The sequence below is a fragment of the Halichoerus grypus genome, chromosome 5 (assembly GCF_964656455.1).
Source record: "Halichoerus grypus chromosome 5, mHalGry1.hap1.1, whole genome shotgun sequence".
Taxonomy (NCBI): Eukaryota; Metazoa; Chordata; class Mammalia; order Carnivora; family Phocidae; genus Halichoerus; species Halichoerus grypus.
The window spans coordinates 85332243-85354323 of NC_135716.1; the positions used below are offsets into that span (position 1 = coordinate 85332243).

Genomic DNA, 22081 nt, shown 5'->3' on the forward strand with positions numbered 1-22081 from the left:
TCCCACTTCTTTAGCTTCCTTAGAAAAGCCCCTATCCCAACTTTCCTACCATCCCTTCCTACTACCCCCAACATTCTTCCAGACTACCAGACATGTTCTTCTTGTCCTCAAAGTCATCTGCCTCAGAGCCAGAGGAGATGGTCTGGATATCATCGCTATCCACTGCTGTGGCTGAAGTCTGACCAGTGGTGGGCTTCCGGCTGGTCCCACTTTCCCCCTCGCTTTCTGTGCTGCTGGACAATGTTAGGACATCCTGGGAAACAGAAGGGTGAGAAGAAAGAAGAGTAAATGGAGAGGACCCATTCAAGTTCTTGCTCTTTCTACAGTTAGACAGGAAGAAGCTAAGACTACAGCAAGAGAAAGATTAAATGCTGGCTGAAGGAAAAAGGAGGCAGGAAGCCACAGCCAAAGAAACAAGGGATATATTGGGAATTATCACTAAGGCCCTGATGAGGTGAGGTACAGCTTGAGGAAGAATGTCACTTACATCAGCATTAGACTGAGCAGAGGCCATGAGTCGTCGGCTCTGATGCATACTAGTCTTACTAGGTGGGCGGCGAAGTCCTTCAAGCTTCATGGGAGAAGGATTGTAACCATAATTTCGAGCGCTTTCAGTAACTCTAATGGGAGGAGAAGGGATGAGAGGGGGTCAGATGATGGGTTTCTTTGATAGGCTTGAAACAAGGCAGATCTGGAAACAGGTCAGAAAGAGAGGCTCTTACATTGACGTCTTGTTTCGGTCATCAGGGTCCTGGAAAAGAGAGCAAGTGAAAGGTTAAAATGTTTTCAATGGTCCTGAGTAACAAATCCAACAATTAGACTTGATCTCAAATGACCTCCAAAGACCTCAGCTAGTGAGAAGTACGCTATCTATAGAGATTGCTCTGCAGCTTGACAGAACACTCATGTTCTCATGAGGACACCACCTGAGAGGGGGTTTCCAGCCTTTCCAATGACAGGCATAAAATGCTCAAGGCAAACACTACGGGCAGAATCTTACAAGGACAAGGGACACAGTTTACCACCCATAATGTGCTAAGTTTCAACATCAATAAAAATACATCTAGAATCAATTGGTTTTTTTCTTTAAGGATTTATTTATCTGAGAGAGAGAGAGAGACCGAGATAGAGAGTGCAAGCAGGGGGAGGGGGCAGAGGGAGAGAGTGAGAGAATCTCAAGTAGACTTGAGCCCAATGCCGGGCTCCATCTCATGACCCTGAGATCATGACCTGAGCCTAAATCAAGAGTCAGATGCCTAACTGAGCCACCCCAGGCGCCCCTCAATTCTTGGTTTTTAAGTATAACAAAAGACAGCAATGCTGTAGATAATTTGAAATCAATGCTGTAGATAACATGAAGTAACACTTAACTTAAAAAAAAAAAAACTACTGGGGCGCCTGGGTGGCTTAGTCATTAAGCGTCTGCCTTCGGCTCAGGTCATGATCCCAGGGTCCTGGGATCGAGCCCCACATCGGGCTCCCTGCTCCGCAGAGAGCCTGCTTCTCCCTCTCCCACTCCCCCTGCTTGTGTTCTCTCTCTCACTGTGTCTCTCTCTGTCAAATGAATAAATAAAATCTTAAAAAAAAACCAAACTACTTATATATCCTTTACTTTCGAATGAACCAGATACTTCTTCCCTAGGTTGATTTTAAGATAATTTGGTCCTTTCAGCACTAGGCATGTGCTGCGTGGAGGGGGAGATAATCCGGTTTGCCACAGATACCCATCTGCACGTAATCTACACGCTGAAGAGTGAAAGTAAGCCACATTAAGTCACTACACCAAAGTTACACAGAAGCTGCCACTCTCAGAGTTTCCTGCCACCACTTACCTCTTTCTTGGCCTGCTTGATGTCTCCCTCATCCTTGAAGCCCAGCCCTGAGGTGGAGGCCTTCTCAGCCTCCCCTCTGCCTCCCCCAGCCCGGCCTTCCCCACCTTCGCTAGTCTTGAAGGAGGACCGGCTGTCAGAGTCAGCAAAGCCACCCTCGCTGACACTATTGCAGCTCAACCACGAGGCCACCTTGTTCTTGGGTGTCTCTTCAGAGGAAGGCGGATTGCAGCCACCGACAGGGATCGCTGGAGGGATAGGAATATGCGGGGGGCCAAGGTCTGGGGGGCGGGAGTCCTTGGAAGCTGTCTCCGACAGGCCGTTCTCCTTCTGGCCCCGGGTCTGCCGCCGGGTGGCATAGCTGCGCCACACGGAGCTGGTGCTGAAGTCCTCATCCTTGCAGAAGTTATCATCGGAGCTGTCATCATTGGACTCTTCGGGATCCTCTGTACCGCTGTTGCCATCTTCCTGGTCTTTCAAGTCTACCCCGCTGCTGTCCGAGGAACAGGGGGCATCACTCTCATAGCCTTCCTTGAAGTTCTCCACGCTCTCGATATGATCCAGATTGGCAAAGTACTCATCACCCATCTCCAGGCCCTCCTTGTCCGCAAAGTCATCTGTCAGGATCTTGCCTGGAGTGAAGAGAATTAAAGGCCTTCCATGGTTATGAGGATCTTTTAGAAAGTATAGGGGTCCTTCCAGCAATACCGAGCCCACCAGCACACAGTCAAAACACCTCCATTATGGGCTCTCCCTTGTCTCCTCAGGGTCTTAACTATGAGAAGACAGGCAGCTTTCCTCTAGTTTTAAATCTTGCCCTTTCTGCTATCCCATCTTCCTCTTGGTTTACCAAAAGGGTGTCCGCAGCTATGCTAAAAGCCTGTGGATGGAGAGACGTGGGAGAAAACGACACACTGGACTCTGCTCCCATGTCCCTTGTCTGAAAAATCCTCACGTCCACTTTCATCCCTTTTCCTTCTTGTCCTTATAAAGCTCTTCGTCCCTTCCTGGTCCACCCAGACAGGTACATCATCACTTGTCCTGTTCTTTACAGAAGAAAATCCTGGCCTCCTCTTACTCCCAAGTTTTATTCTTCTGTTCAGCTCCTCTCCGATTCAATTCCCCACCATGTCCTAATCCCAGAGGCAACTCTTTTGTTTCATCACCAACCTGCATAAATACAGACAAAGGAGCCTTTGGCAATGTCATCCAAGCAGCGGATACCCCAGCCCTTGTTCTGCGTCTTGAATAGCTGTAGCCGAACCTGGAGTCCATGCTGCACCAACCGGTTTGTGCACATGTTTGGGTCACATTTGCAGCGCTTGTTACACTCGTAAACTCTGGGAGGAGTGACAATAAACTCAATCATAACATGATCACCAGAGCATCCGTTCAGTCCATAGAACTGTTACAATTCTTAAGGTTTCATCATTTAGTAGGTAGTGATCTAAGTGAGTGAATTTAGGAACTATGCTCTTTGATTCATTTGGGAATAGAGCACAAGGAAATAATTCAGAAGAGGGAAAAGTGATTTATACAGGTAATTTATAGCACTAGTTAGTAACAGTGAATACCAGAATGCCATCACCTGGAGAAAAGGAAGCAAACTGATGTGAATACAGATTAAGAGCCGTTGAAATAGTAGACAGACTACATCACTTTATAGAAAGAGATATATAAAAATAAAGATATGTGAGATAAGCAAAAGCCAATATAATAGATACTGAAAGAGACTAAAGGGGCGCCTGGGTGGCTCAGTCGTTGAGCGCCTGCCTTCGGCTCAGGTCATGATCCCAGGGTCCTGGGATGGAGCCCCGAGTCGGGCTCCCTGCTCGATGGGGGGCTTTGCTTTTCTCTCTCCCACTCCCCCTGCTTGTGTTCCCTCTCTCACTGTAACTCTCTCTGTCAAATAAATAAATAAAATCTTTAAAAAAAGAGAGAGACTAAAGAGGAGGAATTGGAACAAAAGTTTGGGTATAGCTGACTTTCATCCTTTTATTGTGTGAACATTTACTAACCACCAAAAGCTGTTCTACGTAAAACACTGGGAACTCAATAATGGAAAAAGTCATAATCTTTCCTCTCAGGGAGCTCATATTCTATCAAGTTTAAGGAACTGCACAGATTATTTAAAAAATAAACTATCAAAATTAGAGAGATCTAGCTAATAGTTATACTGAGAAAACAGGTATCTTTTCAGGCATCAATGTTTCTGCTCCATCTACTGTTGGAAAGATGACACCAGTACGATTTTAGAGTTGATGACATTAGTCCTATCCTTTTGGACAAAGTTGGTAAAAGCAGCTTCTATTCACTGAACATATAAACATATACTTTGTGTTTGGCATTGTGCTAATAGGCTTTACATATATTCTCTATTCTATCCTTGGAGCAGCCCTATAAGGACGTTTTTTTAACCTTAAAATCTTGGGAAGTGGGGTGCCCGGCTGGCTCAGTGGGTAGAACATGTGACTCAATTGCAGAGGTCATGAGTTTGAGCCCTACACTGACTGTAGAGATTACCCAAAAATAAAACAATGAAAGCATAATATACACAGAGGGAAGTACACATACATGTCTACAGCTCAATGAGTTTTCACAAACTGAACACACCATGTAACTAGCACCATATCAAGAAACAACTTCATTAGGTCCCTCAAAACCTCAGTAGGGATGGCGGGTGTTTGTGTTCAATTCTTCTATTTACAGCTAATAAAACAAGATCAGCTTAGAATGGATGAAGTCAGAATTTGAACTTAGGTCTAATCACCACCCTATGAAACTTTCAGAGTAGCTATACTGTATCATTCATTCATTCAACAAAATTTGTTTGAGTGGTTACTATGTACCAGGCACTGGGTCAGTTAGCTGCCGGTGATATACCATGCTGAGCAAGACAGACAGGTTCCCATCCCCATGGAGCTTATATGCTAATGAAAAAGAACAAAAGCAAGGCAACACATAAATGAAAGTTGTCCCAGATGCTATAAAAAACACAAACAGGGTGCTAAATGAGAGCATGAAGGGAGTAAAAATGACCTAGTTTTCGGGTGGCCAGGAAAGCTCTCTCTGAGGAGGTGAGATTAAAGCTGAGAGCTCAAGGTTAAAGAAGATAACCATGCAAAGAACAGTGACAGATGCCAAGCAGAGGGCACAGCATGTACAAAGGCCCCTGAGGTAGGCTGGCAAACACTGGGCAAACTGGATTCAGTAACTGAAGAATATCAGTGTGGTTAGAACAGTTTTGGAGGGAGAGAGATAGGAAGGGGCCAGATAGTACAGTGTCTTGTGACCCAAGATTAAGAGTTAGAATGAAATCCCAAGTGCAGTGGGAAGCTATTAAAGTTTTAGGCAGGGAGGTGACATATTATTTGTGGTTATTTGAAAATATTTCTATGAAACATTTCAAACACGAAAAAAGAACACTCATCTACTGCCCAGCATTAGCAAATCTAAACATTGTTACAAGACTCAAGTTTCATTATAATTAAAACATAAATGATATAGGGATGCAGCTAAAGCTAGTAACTGTCTTTTCCTTTGCTTAGTTTTCAACTTGCATTCAGCACAAATTCATCTTCTGACTTCCCTGGTAGCCTCCATCTCTTGTGAAGATCCTCAGACATACCAGGTTTTCTACCAAGCCCATTCTCCCAGAGCTCCTCTTGCAGCCGGATGCGCGCTGCTCTCACGCTGGCTGTCCTGTCTGGTGCACAGCTGTCAGCCTGGAAGGCTCCTTCACCCCACCATCTGTGGGCGCCCCCTCAATCCTCTTTTGAGTTGGAACCTCTATTTCCTGGATCAGTATGCCTTCCTCTCTCTTGACTTTTCCCCTTATTCTGGCAAACAATTCCAGTTAACTAACTTACTTTTTCTTTTTTTTCTTTCTTCCTTCCTTCTCTCTTTTTTTAGAAGATTTTACTTATTTATTAGAGGGAGAGAGAGCACAAGGAGGCAGAGCAGCAGGGAGAGGGAGAAGCAGGCTCCCTGCCAAGCAGGGAGCCTGATGCGGGGGCTTGATCCTAGGACCCTGGGATCACGAACTGAGCCAAAGGCAGATGCTTAACTGACTGAGACACCCAGGTGCCCCTCCAGTTAACTTTCTGGGAAGAGGACTAATTGACAATTTTGAGGTATTTCATGTCTAAAAAATGTCTTTAGTTTAACACTTAAAACTCATAGCCTGGGGCTTAGAACTCTAGGTTACAAATAATTTCCCCTTCGAATTCTGAATCCTTAATTTCCATCTAGCTTCCAATGTTATTTTGAGAAGGCTGAATATAGATTCTGAGTCTTTATTTTTATGGTCTATTTCTCTTCTCCAGAAGCTTTTAGGATTTTTTTTTTTTTTTGTCTTCAGTGTTCTGTGGACACAATGACCACATTTTATCATCACGTTTTTTAGTGGGGATCTATTTTCATCCGTTATGCTGGGACATGACTGGCATTCTCCATTTGGAAAGAGACCCTTCAATTATGGGAAAATTTCTGAATTATTTCACTGATGTTTTTCTCCTCTCTTCTGTTCTCTCTGCTAATTATGTATCTTGAGCACCAGGTTTCTTAGTTTCCATGTTCACATATAACCATTTTACCAAGTTTTATATCCCCCTCTTTCATTGTCTGCCCCTTTCCCTGCCCTTCTCAATCTTACATGCTGGCTTCACCTCCTCTGCTCAGTCTCTAGTTGGAGAGCCCAGGGCTTATTCCTGGGCCCCCTTATCGTTTCTTTTATCAATATTCTCTCTACGTGAACTCATCCAGGCTTTAAATATCACCTCTCCCCTCTGTGTTCAGGGTTCCTAATTCTTTATGTCCAGCCCTTATACTTCTCTCCAGAAATCTTATTGCCTTCTTGACATTTCTCCCTGGAGTGCCTAGGAGGCACCTCAAACATAACATGGCCAGAGCAGAAGCTGAGTTTCTCCCAGACCTGCCACTCCTCTACTCTTCTCAGTAAAAAGCACCAACACCCACTTTGTTGCTGAAGTATAGTTCAGAGGACTTGTCCTTGATTCTGCCACTTCCCTCCCACTCCAGTCAATCTATCAAGTTCTGTAGCTCTACCTCCAAATGAATCCCAACTCTACCCTCTTTCAGCTCTACTCGCTGTGTGCACTCTAGTCCAAGCCCCAGCAACCACCGTCTCTCGCCTATATTCCCGTAATCAATCTCCTAAGTGGATTTCCCAGTTTTACTTTTGCTGCCCTAAGACCTAGTCTCCACAAAGCAGCCACGGTAACCTTCAAAAAGCAGATGGCATCATTTGCCTGCTTAAAATTCTCTAACAGTTTCCTATCACACCATGATTTGGTTCTAATTTTTATTCTCATTTACAAAGTCCTATATAATCAGGTCCCTGCTATTTCTCTCTGAACACATCTCCCTTGCCGGCGTAACTCCAGTCTGTTAGGATATACATACAACTATGAAATTAAGAACATTTTTAACTGCAATTCCTAGATCCTATTCAATCATTAGAAGTCTTCATTTAAATGAAAGCCCAAGGAAGAAACATGTGCTGGAAATTCAGTAAATAAGATTTAATTGATAAAAAACACCTGGTTTCAGTTACTCTATTTTTGGTTCTAATTTTTAGAACTCCATCTCCGAGGTACTTCGCTTTCCCCTACTTACCCTGTGGGCAAACACTCTTCTAGTCTCTTGTACTGGTAACCAGAGTTAGGGTTGATCTGGCCGCCAGGGGTGCAGGCTGTGGCCTGGATAGTTAGCTGATGACAGGCACATTTGGACCTGAAAAAGAAGGGTATGACGGCTAGAGCTGTGAGACTTTCTTTGGAGGCAGGAAGTACTACAAAAGGATAGGGAGAAGACAGTGAAATTCTTTTCTGTCATACACGTAAATGAGAAGGGAAGAGACAGTAAGAACATGACAGAGTGAGAGTAAGATAGAGTGAAACCAAGTGGCAACTGAAAGCACGATGGAGGGGCACAAAGGAAAAGGGGGAGGATCAGAAGAAACAAACACAGGACACGAGTACCCAGGGGCATGCAGTGGGGGCCAGGTCAGACCCGAGCCTCTCTCATAGCTTTCATGGAGGCCTCATGGCAGGAACTCCAGCCGAGGAGGGATGTAAATAGGAAACAAAGGAGATATAAGGCAAAGGAAAGACAAGACAAGGATAACAAAGTTGGAGGCAGGGCCAGAATTACCCTACCAACTCACTTGTCACGGCACCCATCCTTGCAGTCACAACCGACCAGAAATTCTGGGCCTGTGTTAATGAAAACACCCTTGCCCGGGATTCGTTCCTTACTGTAGGCCACCTGGGGTGGCGGGGTTGTGTCAATCTCATTGACACAGGATAAGGGAACATCTTCCTTCCCGTAAGTGATGTCCAAAATATAGTAAAAAGGTTTATAGGGCTGAAACTTTCGGTCCACAAGAACATATGGATCCAAACAGAACATCTCCAGGAAGAGGAAGTCACAACCAGTCTCAAAAAGATAGCGTTCAATCTCCTGCATTGTCCGAAGGCAGAGGCCACAGGGTGTCTTATAGATAACATGAAAGCCCATCTTGCGGTTAACTCGGCGGCGGGCCGTCATCCGCCGGAAGTCATAGAGTAGTGGGACCAGCAGAGGATTCTTGCCCCGGTACTGAGCACTTCTCATAGGTCTGACTCGGGACAGACAAGTATAGCTGCACACATGAGGTAAGTAGAAGAGCTTCTCCATGGGGGCGCGGTAGGAGGGCTCTGCTGGGGCCCTCTCCAGCATGCCGTGGAAGGCGGGGGGCGCTGGAGGTGCTGAGGGTGCTGCTGGGGCAGAGGCTGTGGAGCCTATAGGTGATCTGCGAAAGACATGCAAGAGATCAGGTAAGAGGGCAACAGGACCTGTCTGCTCGAGAAGGACCCCTTGCGGCTGGCTAACCCACTGACCTTTCCAACAGCTGTGCCGGGGAAGCTACAGACGACACAGACAAGCCATGTTTTCCCTTGTCTGGACAATGAAAGGCCCTGGTTACTCTTCACGGACTGAAAATCTCTCTACCTCAACAGTATCACTTTTTTTTTTTAAATATTTTATTTATTTATTTGAGGGAGAGAATGAGAGAGAGAGAGCATGAGAGGGGGAAGGGTCAGAGGGAGAAGCAGACTCCCTGCTGAGCAGGGAGCCCGATGTAGGACTCGATCCTGGGACTCCAGGATCATGACCTGAGCCGAAGGCAGTCGCTTAACCAACTGAGCCACCGAGGCGCCCCAACAGTATCACTTTTCCTAACATTTTTTTTGCCTGTGAATTATAGAAATACAGTCCAGTTTTCTACCAATGTTTTTCCCCCTTTTATGTGTCCTACAGACATCTTTACTCACTCCTGTGATTCAATGAGAACAGCAGTAGTAATCCCTTTCTATTGTCCCAATCATGACACCACGTTCAATGACAAGTTTTAACAAATAACTTCTAGTGAGTCCATAGTTCTAGGCACCTAATTTCTAATTCAATTATTTTTACACCCTGTTTGTTGGAAAATTGCCAAGTTAAAGCTTTCTTTTCGGGGCACCTGGGTGGCTCGGTCGGGTAAATGTCCGACTCTATTTCAGCTCTGGTCACGTCTCAGGATCCTGAGGTTGAGCCCTGCATCAGGCTCCTCGCTCGGTGCGGAGTCTGCTTGAGATTCTCTCTGCCCCTCCCCACACTTAAACGGGTACACTCTCTCTCTAATAAATAAATACATCTTAAAAAAAAAAAAGCTTTCAAGTCCAAACCACAAATAAATAAATCTTAAAAACAAACAAACAAACAAACAAAAAAGCTTTCAAGTCCAAACCCCTCACCATCATAACCTTAACTAAGCACCTTGGAACCAAGGAACATCCCCCATACAGTGACCATTTAGTCCACGCTGCCACCTCCCCACAGAGAGTCTGGGAGTTTCTCACCTGTATGTCTGGTTGCTTCCAGGTTTCCCAGCAGGGACATTTTCACTGAGTGCAGGAGATGTAGGGGAGGAATGACCAGAGCCCACAGAACCTGGCCGGAAGGATGTGCTCTTTTTGGCTACCTGCTTCCGAGATTGGGCAAGCTGACTTTCCAAGCTGCTAAGAGATTAGACATCATACAGTAAAGAATACAGAAAATGCAATGTGAAAGAAACTAGTAAATAAAAAAGAATCTCACTCACTCATTGTCACCTGCCTGTGGGGACTGAGGGGGAGCAGGTGGGGCAGGTGGGGCAGGGGGAGCCGGGGGGGCAGGAGGGGCTGTAGGCTGCGGGGGCTCCATTGGCTTGAACTGGGTCCCAGTACTGGTCAGATCCTGGGTGTATTGGACCACAGGGCCTTTGCTCCTTACAGCACCTAGAGGAAAAAGGAAATTGACCACTGAAGATGACAGCTTTGTCAAGTATATTCATGCCCATACCTGATCCTCAATTTACATAATGTAAACAAGCAGCAATGGAAACATTTTGAGTAAGTGTTAAGACTGTTGGTTTTCATTATTTACACCAATGAGTGAAAATACTGGCACAGGCTGGCTTTGACTCAGTAAGGTTTTATCTTCCTGCCTCAAACACAGTTTATGTTAGTAATTAGGTTATTCTTTGGTGAAAAATTTTAAAAATGTGTTCTTTGATCAAGTAACGTTATCAGGAAAAATCAACCAAAAAGTATGCCAGGAACATATAAAAACAAAAGCAGTTTGAGCTTTAAAAAAATGACCATGGATCACATACAAAGCAGATAATCCTCATGTGGATAACAGAGGTACCTACTACCACATCGGCCCCTAACAGTCGTTTCAGATTTTTACGGGGCCGTTTAGAACGCATCAGAGCCACTGCCTGTGGAGGCAGCACCACAAATCCACCAGAACTACCGGAAACAACTCAGGGCACATCCTGTTTCCAATGAGTCAGTAGTGTCATCCTGGTAAACGAAGGACAGCTATTGTATATGCTCTCCTTTGCTGCTTTGTCCGTTTTTTTCCTCCCCTTCGGTGTCCTTCAGGACATACCCATATTTGGACGTGTCCTCAGCTGTCCCCCTTGCTTCTTCTCCAATGCAGAGGCTGAGGATGTCTTCATGCTGAACATGGGCTCTAGCCGTGTAGAGCCTCGATAGATCCATTCACATCTTTTGTCATCCTAGGGGATTGGGAGGAAGGAAGGTTGGAGGGAGATGAATTAAAGGCTAGAATCTATCCTGCCATCTGTGGAGAATACACCTCCAGGTGCCTCCTTGAAGGAAATCTCCCTGATGAATCCCAAATTCCCTATCTGTTCAATAAACTTATGTTCCAGGCTCCATGACAGCCATGAGGAAAATGAGAAAAGGAAAACATATGCTCCTCACTTAAGAAATTACAGGAGAGACAAATTTTTTTTTTTTTTAAAAAGATTTTATTTATTTGACAGAGAGACACAGCGAGAGAGGGAACACAAGCAGGGGGAGCGGGAGAGGGAGAAGCAGGCTTCCCGCGGAGCAGGGAGCCCGATGCGGGGCTCGATCCTAGGACCCCAGGACCATGACCCGAGCCGAAGGCAGAAGCTTAACGACTGAGCCACCCAGGCGCCCCGAGAAACAAATGTTTATATTTAGTATAAGTGGTGTGACATGGACCATAAGGCCTTAGGAACAAAGGGCTGAGGATAGCTCAAAGGACTGTAACTCTAAGAAAGGCATGAGAGGGGAAAGGAGGACAGGCACAGAAGATCCAAGAGTTAAACTGGGCCTTGAAAGATCATCAAGGGGTGCCTGGGTGGCTGGCAGTTAACCATCTGCTTTTGGCTCAGATCATGATCCCGGAGTCCCAGGATCGAGCCCTGTATCGGGCTCTCTGCTCAGCGGGGAGTCCGCTTCTCCCTCTCCCTTTACTCCTCTCCCACTCCTGCTTGCTCTCTCTCTCTCTCTCAAATAAATAAATAAAATCTTAAAAAAAAAAAAAGATCATCAAGACCTCTAATTCTTTGATGCCTTTTTGTCTCACTATGCTACCAAAACCCTGACCCTGGACAAATGGAACTGCCTTCTCTGCCTACATGCAAGTATTCTGAGAGAGAAAAACAAACCAACATGCAAATTAGCTCATAATTAAATTCAGGGAATTTATTTTACTTTTTAAAAATTATTACTTTTTTAAATTTATTTTTTACTTTTTTTTTTTAAGATTTTATTTGAGAGAGAGTGAGTGAGCATGCATGTGCACGAGCTGGGGGTGGGGGGGAGAGGCAGAGGGAGAGGGAGAGGAAGCAGCAGACTCCCTGCTGAGCAGGGACTCAATCCCAGTACCCCAAGATCATGACCTGAGCAGAAGGCAGACACTTAACCAACTGAGCCACCCAGGTGCCCCAGGGAACTTATTTTCAATAACCATCAGAGAGAAACAAAAAAAAGTAAAATTTGGCCCCAAACAGTGAGAACAGATAGGATAAGAAAGAGGAAAATTACGGACGACTACAAAATCATCCTCATTACTGCCTCTTACGCTCCCCCACCCCACCCTGACCCTTGCCTCCAAAACTCTGGGGAAGAACAGTACCAGGAAGAGGATCCTGACTAGGCTGCCATCCACCTCCTCGACCCGGGACTTCCACCATGTGCCTTCCCACTCAGTCTTGATAAGCTGGCCACTCTTGAGCAGCACCATGGGGCGGTTGGGGTAAGCCGTGATATACTCTTCTATGAAGTCCCGGCAGGAGATGTCTTCTATGTCCTCCCAAGTCTTTTTCACTGTCCCAAGGAAGAAAGAGGGCTGAGAGAGGGTAAGTGGAGCAGGTCTTTTTCTCTCTCTTTTTTTTAAGTAATCTCTATGCCCAACGTGGGGCTTGAACTCATGACCCCAAGATCAAGAGTTGCATGCTCTACCAACTTTGCCAGCCAGGTGCCCCAGGGCATGTCTTGATAGGAAAAAATAAATGGTTGGCAAGGAGTCGTTGGGCATTTTTCAAGTTGGGAGGGAGAGAAAAAATAAATGAAGACAACATAACCTCAAAAGCAAAACCAAGACTACCTAAAAATACTGAACCTATTGTGTAAATGCACATACAGATCAAGTAAATACTAACTAAGCAAAATGCAAATATAGGTGAATCACTATTTCATAAAAATGGATGTTTTGTTTAGGAAAATTCAAGTGAAAATTCTTGCTAACTTGATATAAGTCTAGAGATAAATAAAAAAGATCAGGTGGCATCATGAAATTGATAAAAAAAAAAATTTTGTCCTTCCTTCTCATTCTGTATCAGGCTACTTCTAAGGGACCCTGAATGTATTTACTGCCATGTCATGTGGAAAAGGAGCAGTGTTAGTTAACTCTTTTGTAATTAGAAAGAACTGCTTTGTAGGAGTCTGTTCCCAAGCCACAGACACAAGTATAGAGGACACTCTGAAGCCTCCATCTAATTCAGCTTTTGCAGAGAGCACCTTGCAGACTACAGATTTATACAAATGTTAGATGAAGGATAAGACTAGGAAAGAAGTAACATCTTCTTAAGTATAAATCACTCAGAAATGAAATCAAAACACAGCTACAATATGAGAATCCACCCAAGGTCAGTCATGATCTCCTAGTGTCCCACTCTTTGACTACAAAGATCCAGCACTAGAGATGAGCAAATAGAACTGTATCTCCCAAAAGACATTACTAAAACTTACGCTCTTTGAGATGGAAGCACCACAAATATCAGGGCTTTCCTTCCTTCCTCCTTCCCTCCCTCCCTCTTTCTTTTCTTTTCTTTTAGTATCAGGGCTTTTCAACTGATTATCTTAAGAAGAAATACAAGGTAGAAGAGGAAATGGATAAATCTCAGAAAGGAAGAAGGGACACTCACGTGGCCGGCAAATGGGATATAGTTCAGACTGTGTGACATAGGAAGCATAGCCATCATCAAAGAAAATGAGAAACCTGTAAGGACAGAGTGATGGCAGAAAGATCAGGGGTTACAATATTTAACATGACCTACAGAAATGATCATATCATATCAAGAAAAAGACCTCTTAATCACAAATAGGACACAATCCTGGGAAAATGTTCCAGTCTACTACTTCCTTCCTATTATTCTTCCTTCTAAGAGTTAGGAATTCTCCTTCAATCTAACGAACTTACTGCTACTTTTCCAAAAGCTATTTATTCTTGTTTCACTATCAGACTCCTATCTTGCTAAGACCATTTAATTTCCCCTTCCTTCCTATTCCCCTAACCATTAAACAATCTTGACAACTTTCCTCCTAGTTTTCCTCCAAGTTTTCCCCTTGAGGAAAAAAGAAAAAAAGGAGGAAGAATCACCTACACGATCCCTGTCACAAAAAAAAGAGCAAGGGTTTCTGGTCACTGGGGACTAAACACAAAAGCTAACTGTGAGATCTGGACTATGGTTTGAATAGGGCAGGTGCTTTGCTACTGGCCTCCACTCTCTTTACAATCCTCTGTCCAGGTACCTGAGCTTGTTTTTGACGTTCGGTGTCTCAGCTACAATGCCAGCATAGAGCCAGACCTGATTTCCATCCTTGTACTTGGCCACCACCCGACTGCCCACAAACAGCTTGTCAGCAGGAGGGTGGTAATCATAGGCAATATGGTTCCCCGACAGTAGACTCTTTCCTTTGTTGTCGAATTTCACCTTGTACTTCTTTCCTGGTCCTGAGTAAAAGGAAAAGATAAACAAAAATTTTTAAAAACCACCAGTTTCTGTGCAAATCCTGACTGCTACATGAGAGACAAAAGGCAAGGCTGTGGAGAAAAGAAATGATCAGCAACGGAGACCTGCAGGTTGCCTTTCATTAGCTCTTCTTCTAGCTTGAACATACCAACCGTCTGGATGGCAATAAGGGTGCCTTTGTGCCATGTCTTAGTTCTCTTCTTGCCCAGGATGCGCATGCTGACTATCAGGTCACCATCTTTGCTCAGTTCTCCAGACATCTGACTCAAGGTTCCTACAAAAGAAAGCAAAGTTGTCCTAAAGAGATATGGCAGACTGGGGGAGTGAATGGGAAAGTAAAGAGGGTATAATATAGTAACTGGGGAAAATAGGGTAATCATTGATCCTTAGTCACTTTTGCTGCTCTCTTGGGCAGACAAAAACATAGCTGGCTCAACTATTTATGCTAACAGGAAATACCTGCATAATTAAATTCACATGTAATTCAAGAACATCTCACTTTAACCAAGTATTTCCAACTCCTTATTAACAACATTAATTACACTCATTAAGTTCTAGGTAGTATTTATAAAACATTTTCCTGTAGGAGATCTATTAACAACCCCATTGGACAAAGTTTCCCTCGGACCTCTTTATAAGAGTTTGAGTTGCAGGATGCCTGGGTGGCTTAGTCAGTTAAGTGCCTGCCTTTGGTTCAGGTCATGATCCCGGGGTCCTGGGATCGAGCCCCGCATCGGGCTCCCTGCTCAGAGGGGCACTTGCTTCTCCCTCTGCCTGCCACTCCCCCTCCTTGTGCATGCTCTCTCTCTGGCAAACAAATAAGTAAATCTTAAAAAAAAGAGTTTGAGTTGCTCTCTTCTAAACTCTATCTAGAAGTAGTCATGAGCACAGGGCTAAAAAGGTATTTGGATAAAGCCACCACACACTGGAAAATCAGCAGACAAAAGACTTAAGCAGACAAGGAAAACCTGTGGTGTTTAAAGAACCCAACAGAGGTGAGGAAGAGGATTCTGAGATGCTAAAACAAAGCCAGATACCCATGAAATCTCTGTAGGAATTCACCTCCCATCCCCGCCCCCACCCTCTATACCAAGGCACCTCCAGACCCTAACCTTTATGTAAATCCTGGGAACTGCTCTTCTTGTTGACAGCATCCATGAACTTCTGGACATCCTGAGCTGACTTTCTTAAGGCAGCCATAGCTTCACGGAGCTGTAAAAAAGGGGATGAGGGAGACAAGTTTTAAAATAGCATGGGTTAGACTTGAGAATAAGAACTTGTCTTTCAAAAAACAAAATAGAATGAGTTATGGTTGAGAAGGTACGGTAACTTCATCAGGCAAAACTGTCCTTTCTTATAAATCTAATTCAGAAATCAGCTTTAGGGAACTTTCCTTATTAATCTCACCTAGCTGATCGCTGCCAAATTCTACATTCCTATAGCATTTAGTGCATGCATCTCTAAGTAACCTCTGCTGCATCCTTAGAACACCTATTAGAGAACTGGAACCCACAGGGCTGATTACAGAGTGGATAATTATGTTGATGGCTGAAGTGGTCAGGCCAGAAGTTTCTCCCATTTTCATATTCTTAACTCTCACCTTTACCTTCCCCGTCCCAACTCACCTTCTGGTCTTTGGGAGTTCTGCTCCCAGCATCACCTATGGATGAGAAAAGCTCTAATGAGTGTAAGAGACTTACTTGTAAGAGTTTCCAAGAAATCAAAAACTAAGCTACTTTTTTTTTTCATTGAGGCATTTTATTTGCATGTATTATACATAACTAAGCTACTTAAAAACATTATCATGGAGCTATTACTAAAAACTACTGACAACCATATATAAATATATATGTAAAAGTAGTAAATGGTCCAGAAAGATACACAGCAAATAGGTGACAGTGCTTCCCTGAGGATAAAGTACTGTGACAGGTGGTAGTCTACAGGATTTGGGTTTTTCACTGTATATTAAAAAAATTTTTTTTACTGTTTTATTTATTTGAGAGAGAGAACAAGAGAGCATGAGCGGAGGGTTTTGGGGGGAGGGGCAGGAGGAGAGGGAGAAGAAGGCTCCCCGCTGAGCACGAAGCCTAACACTGGACTCGATCCCAGGACCCTGGGATCATGACCTGAGCCAAAGGCAGACACTTAACCGACTGAGCCACCCAGGCACCTTGTATATTTAAATCTGTTTTTTGTTTTTTTTTTTTAAAGATTTTATTTATTTGCCAGAGAGAGACACAGCGAGAGAGGGAACACAAGCAGGGGGAGTGGGAGAGGGAGAAGCAGGCTCCCCACGGAGCAGGGAGCCCGATGCGGGGCTCGATCCCAGGACCCTGGGATCATGACCTGAACCGAAGGCAGGTGCTCAACGACTGAGCCACCCAGGCGCCCCAAAATCTGTTGTTTTTATAACAACAATTTGCTTATGGATTATTTGAATGATTTGAAAAATGAAAAGTGGTCAATGAAATAAAAGTTTATTCTTGAGTAGTGCTGTCCAATAGAACCTCCTGCTGTGATAGATATGCTCATCAATACTTGTTGCTGTCTCTTTTTTATTACAGCCATCCTAATTAGTATAAAGTGGTTCTGATTTGCATTTCCTTAATGACTAATGATGTCAAGCATCTTTCCATTTACTTAGTGGTCATTTACATATCTTATTTGAAAAAATAACTATTCAAATATCTTGCCCATTTTTAAACTGGGTTGTCTTTTTATTCTTGAGTTGCAACAGTTCTTTATATACTCTGGAAAATAATAGACCCTTCACATTTCACGTAATTTAAATAGCTACATCTGGATAGCGGCTACTACTGTATTGGACAATGCAGTTTTAGAGATTTATAACTATTTAAAAGCAGAGGGGCGCCTGGGTGGCTCAGTCAGTTAAGCGTCTGCCTTGGCTCAGGTCATGATCCCAGGGTCCTGGTATCAAGCCCCACATCCGGCTCACTGCTCAGCAGGAACCCTGCTACTCCCTCTCCTTCTGCCCCTCCCCTCGCTCTTGCTCACGCTCTCTCTCCCCCCACCCAAATAAATAAATAAATCTTTTTAAAAAGTGGAAAGCAATGGTGGTAATCATTTCACAGTATATCCATATATCAAATCACTATTTTCACACCTTAAGCTAATACAATGTTATATGTCAATTATATCTCAATAAAACTGGGAGAAAAAGGCAGCAAAAAATAAAAAAACAAAAATGGAGGGGCACCTGTGTGGCTCAGTTGATTAAGTGTCTGCCTTTGGCTCAGGTCATGATCCCAGGGTTCTGGTATCGAGCCCCGAGTCGGGCTCCCTGCTCAGTGGGGAGCCTGCTTCTCCCTTTCCTCCCTGCTCATGCTCTCTCTCGCTGTATCTGTTGCTCTCTCTGTCTCTCTCAAATAAATAAAATCTTAAAAAAAAAAGGGGGAAAGCAATGTAAATGTCCTAAAATACAAAAAGTCCATTTAACAAAATGGTTAAACAAACTGTAACATCTCCAAATGAGGTTTGCAAAGAATCTTTAATAACATAAGACTGCTAACAATGTATTAAGTTTCAAAAGTTAGGATACATAGTAATTTATTTGAGATGAACCAAACCTTGGAGACAATACAGACACACCCCTATGCATACACATGCATTCCTCAAAGAGCTGTGGATATAGTATACGACTAAATACCTGTTAACTTAGACCTCTACAACTATAAAAGTGCATTTTATTTATTTACTTATTTATTCATTTATTTATTTTTAAAGGTTTTATTTATTTGACATAGAGAGAGAGAGAGAGCACAAGCAGGGGGAGCGGCAGGCAGAGGGAGAAGGAGAAGCAGGCTTCCCGCTGAGCAAGGACCCTGGGATCCTTTTAGGGCGCCTGGGATCATGACCTGAGCCGAAGGCAGTTGCTTAACCAACTGGGCCACCCAGGCGCCCTAAAAGTACATTTTAAAAGTAAAAATATTGTGGTAAAAAAAACTAAAACATTATGAAATGACACACAGTAAACATAGCTCACCCTCAGACTCCTGCTTCTAGTTACTCTCCTCAGAAGCAACCAATAATATCAGTTTTTTTGCAGCCAAAGATACTCTGTAAATGTACATATGTACTCTTTCCCCTCTCCATTCTTTTACTCATATTCAACATGCACTTTTTATGTTGCTTTTTATCCCCACACTTCAAATATCTAGGAAAAGAATTCCCTCTCAGTATCTATAAATCTGATTCTTTTGTCCCCAATTTTGTTTATTGTGGTAAAATACATGTAACATAAAATATACCACCTTAACCATTTTTAAGCATACAGTTCAGTAATATTAAGTACATTGGTATCATTGTGTAACCATCAACTTTACTGAAAAATGTTAAGGACTAAATAAATTGTTTTTGTATAGAAAAATTAAATAGTATAAAATGATCAGCTATCCCTAAATTGATCTTTTAATATTGTCAATAGTTTTTTTTGGGGGGGTGAGAGGGGAACATGACAAGCTGATTCTCAAATATATATAAAAGCATGACAGGTGAAAAGAACCAAGACATCCATAAAGAAGAAAACCACAGTGAGGTTACTGCGTTAACAGATGTAGAAACATACAAAGCCCAGTTATAGACAATATAGAACTGACGTAAGAAAAAATGACAGAGAAATGAAACAGAATAGAAAGTCCAGAAATAAACCCACAAATATGGAAATAATTTATGACAAATAGACAATGTAAATCAGTAAGAAGAGACTCATTTCAGTAAGTGGCACTGGAACACTGATTAATAACCATATGAAAAAAAATTCAGATATTTACCTCAAATACTACACAAAAAATAAATTTCAGTTGGATTAAAGGCAAAACTATGAAACTTTCAAAGGCAACATAAGAGATCTTTATAATAAAGCCTCAGGGCAGAAAGGCTATACAAACCAATTACCATAAAAGAAAATGCTAAAATTATAACTTCTGTTTATCAACAAATAACATAAAACGTAAAGATAAACCATAAGCTGGGAATGATGTTTGCAACTCATAACTACAAAGGATTAGTATTTGTGACATATAAAGACTTCTATGAATCAAGAAAAAGACAAATGATCATTGAGCAAACAAGCAAGAGATATGAACAGACATATCAAAGAAAAACTACAAGGGGCGCCTGGGTGGCTCAGTCAGTTAACAGCCTCCCTTCAGCTCAGGTTGTGATTCCGGGGTCCTGGGACTGAGCCCAACGTTGGGCTCCCTGCTCCTCCCTCTCCCTCTTCCTGCTGCTCCCCCTGCTTGTGTGCGCTCGCTCTCTAGTAAATAAATAAAATCTTTAAAAAATAAAATAAAATTTAAAAACCACAATACCAAGTGTTGTCAAGGATGTGGAACATAGGACACACTCATCCACTGGTAGTTATAAATATAAATTGGTACAACCACCTTGGAAAGCTGTTTGTTACTTATCCAAGTAATATTAGAATTTCCATATCCTAAGAACTAGCAACTCCATTCTTACAGTATATATATCCTAAAAATTCAGTTTAAGACTGCCAAAATAGAAAGATTCTTGCACACCGTAAGAGACTCTTAACAACAGATAACAAATTTGAGGGTTGATGGAGGGAAGGGGTGAGGGATGTGCTAGAGGTGATGGGTATTAAAGAGGGCACTTGTGATGAGCACTGGGTGTTGTAAGTGATGAAGCACTTACAGAAATCAGTATTGCACTGTTAACTAAAAATTTTAGATTAAAAAATAATAAATAAATAAATAGATTATTTGAATTGAAAACAAATGAAATGTCAACTGGCAGGAGAATAGATATATTGTATCATATTCATAAGATGGAATAGTATACTGTAGTAGTTACCAAACTAAGCATCACACATCAGCATGATGTTAAAGAAATGACTGAAAAATGCATATACTAAGATTCCATTTATACAGTTAAGAAATAGGCAAAACTATGGCACTTCTGATAATAGTGATATGAAAAGGATGATTCCCCTATGCAGAAGGGGAACAAGTATAAAACTGCAGAAAACAAGTATAAAACTAGAAAAAAATTATTAAAAACAATCAATTCAGGGCACTGGAAAGTGACCAAAGACAACAAACTGAGAAGTATTTGTTCTTAAAAAACTGCTAAAATTCTGACAAGGAAGGTTAAGTCTGTGGACCTCTTGCCTGGGGCAGCTCCCATCCCTACTCCACCTCTAGTTGGGTGAGCAGAAACTACGGCTTTACCACTGAGGCGCTAGCCATGACAAGGAGCAGCTCTGTTAGTCTGAGGTTGCAGCTCTTGTTTAGTGTGAGCAGCAAACCAGTCAGAAATTTAACAAGGAGATCCTGAAAATGAGAGAGCTGTAGACAGGCTTAAATAAATTCTCCATACATTCTTGAGTGACTGCTAAACAAGGTACATGCAGAGAAGACCCAGGAGAGTCAATGGAGACTTGAGAACTAGAAGCAACTCTGAATGAATTCTCTATACCTCTGTAAAACTCACTGGCTAAGCGCACATGGGTGGCGCAGTCTGTTGAGCGTCTGACTCTTGACTTTGGCTCAGCTCATGATCTCAGGTTCATGGGATCAAACCCCATGTTGGGCTCTGCACTCATTGTGGAGTCTGCTTAGGTCTCTCTCTCCTTTCCCTTTGCCCCTCCCCTCCACACTCTCTCTAAAATAAATAAATAAATCCTTAGGGGAAAAACAAAAACAAAAACCCAAAAAACAAAAAAACCCCACAACTCACTGGTTAAACTCTGCAAAAAAAGGAGGGGGGCAACGGTTAGGAGCCAAGCTAATGTATATAAAAGCGAATATGAATTCTGTGGGTGACTGCTAAACTATGTATATACAGAAAAGATCCAAGAAACCCAATGGAGACTTGAGAACTAGATGCAACTCTGAATGTATTCTCTATACTTCTGTAAAACTGAATGGCTAAACTATTTTATTTTATTTTAATTTTTCAAAGATTTTATTTATTTATTTGACAGAGACACAGCAGGACAGGGAACACAAGCAGGGGGAGTGGAGAGGGAAAAGCAGGCCTCCCGCTGAGCAAGGAGCCAGATGCGGGGCTCGATCCCAGGACCCCGGGATCATGACCTGAGCCAAAGGCAGACACTTAACAACTGAGCCACCCAGGCACCCCGGCTAAACTATTTTAAAAAAGGGGGTCAACTGTTAGGATCCAAGCTAATATATAGTAAATTTAAAAACCAAGCAGAGACATCAGCTGCACACTAAAGGGAAGACAGAGTTGGCAGTATAAGAAAAATTATTTTTAAAAAAAAGAAAAAGAATGAAAAAAAACCAAAAACAGAAACCAGAGGGGTGCCTGGGTGGCTCAGTTGGTTAAGCGTCTGACTCTTGATTTCGGCCCAGGTCATGATCTCAGGATCATGAAATTGAGCCTCGCATCAGGCTCTGTGCTAGGCATGGAGCCTGCTTAAGATTCTCTCTCTCCCTCTGCCCCTCCCCCACCAAAAAAAAGAAAAAGAAAATAGCAGCTTTAAATTAAAATTCAGAGTTGCTATATTATCTAAATGTCCAGCTTCCAACACAAAAAATGGTGACGTTCAAAGAAACAGGAAAGTGCGACCTATACTCGGAACAAACCATGGCAATAGAAACTGACTTGCTGCATGGGCCTA

The 22081-nt window shown here is 42.9% G+C and overlaps 1 protein-coding gene across 4 annotated transcripts in view; it reads right to left on the reverse strand.

Annotated features, from left to right (window-relative positions):
- SETDB1 (SET domain bifurcated histone lysine methyltransferase 1) overlaps positions 1-22081 on the reverse strand; it is a 30578-nt gene that overhangs the window by 1529 nt on the left and 6968 nt on the right. For 2 of the 4 annotated variants that reach the window (XM_036122946.2, XM_036122945.2), the window contains exons 4-19: positions 16080-16114; positions 15567-15666; positions 14603-14728; positions 14234-14435; positions 13627-13700; positions 12336-12526; positions 10812-10941; positions 9979-10153; positions 9737-9895; positions 8017-8643; positions 7467-7583; positions 3000-3169; positions 1833-2461; positions 723-751; positions 488-620; positions 88-253 (exon numbers count right to left, since the gene is read on the reverse strand). In XM_036122946.2, the coding sequence (XP_035978839.1) occupies positions 88-253; positions 488-620; positions 723-751; positions 1833-2461; positions 3000-3169; positions 7467-7583; positions 8017-8643; positions 9737-9895; positions 9979-10153; positions 10812-10941; positions 12336-12526; positions 13627-13700; positions 14234-14435; positions 14603-14728; positions 15567-15666; positions 16080-16114 (3063 nt within the window). Of the gene's footprint in view, positions 1-87; positions 254-487; positions 621-722; positions 752-1832; positions 2462-2999; positions 3170-7466; positions 7584-8016; positions 8644-9736; positions 9896-9978; positions 10154-10811; positions 10942-12335; positions 12527-13626; positions 13701-14233; positions 14436-14602; positions 14729-15566; positions 15667-16079; positions 16115-22081 lie in introns of those variants that run through there. The other 2 variants (XM_036122947.2, XM_078072473.1) reach the window with 2 other exon arrangements.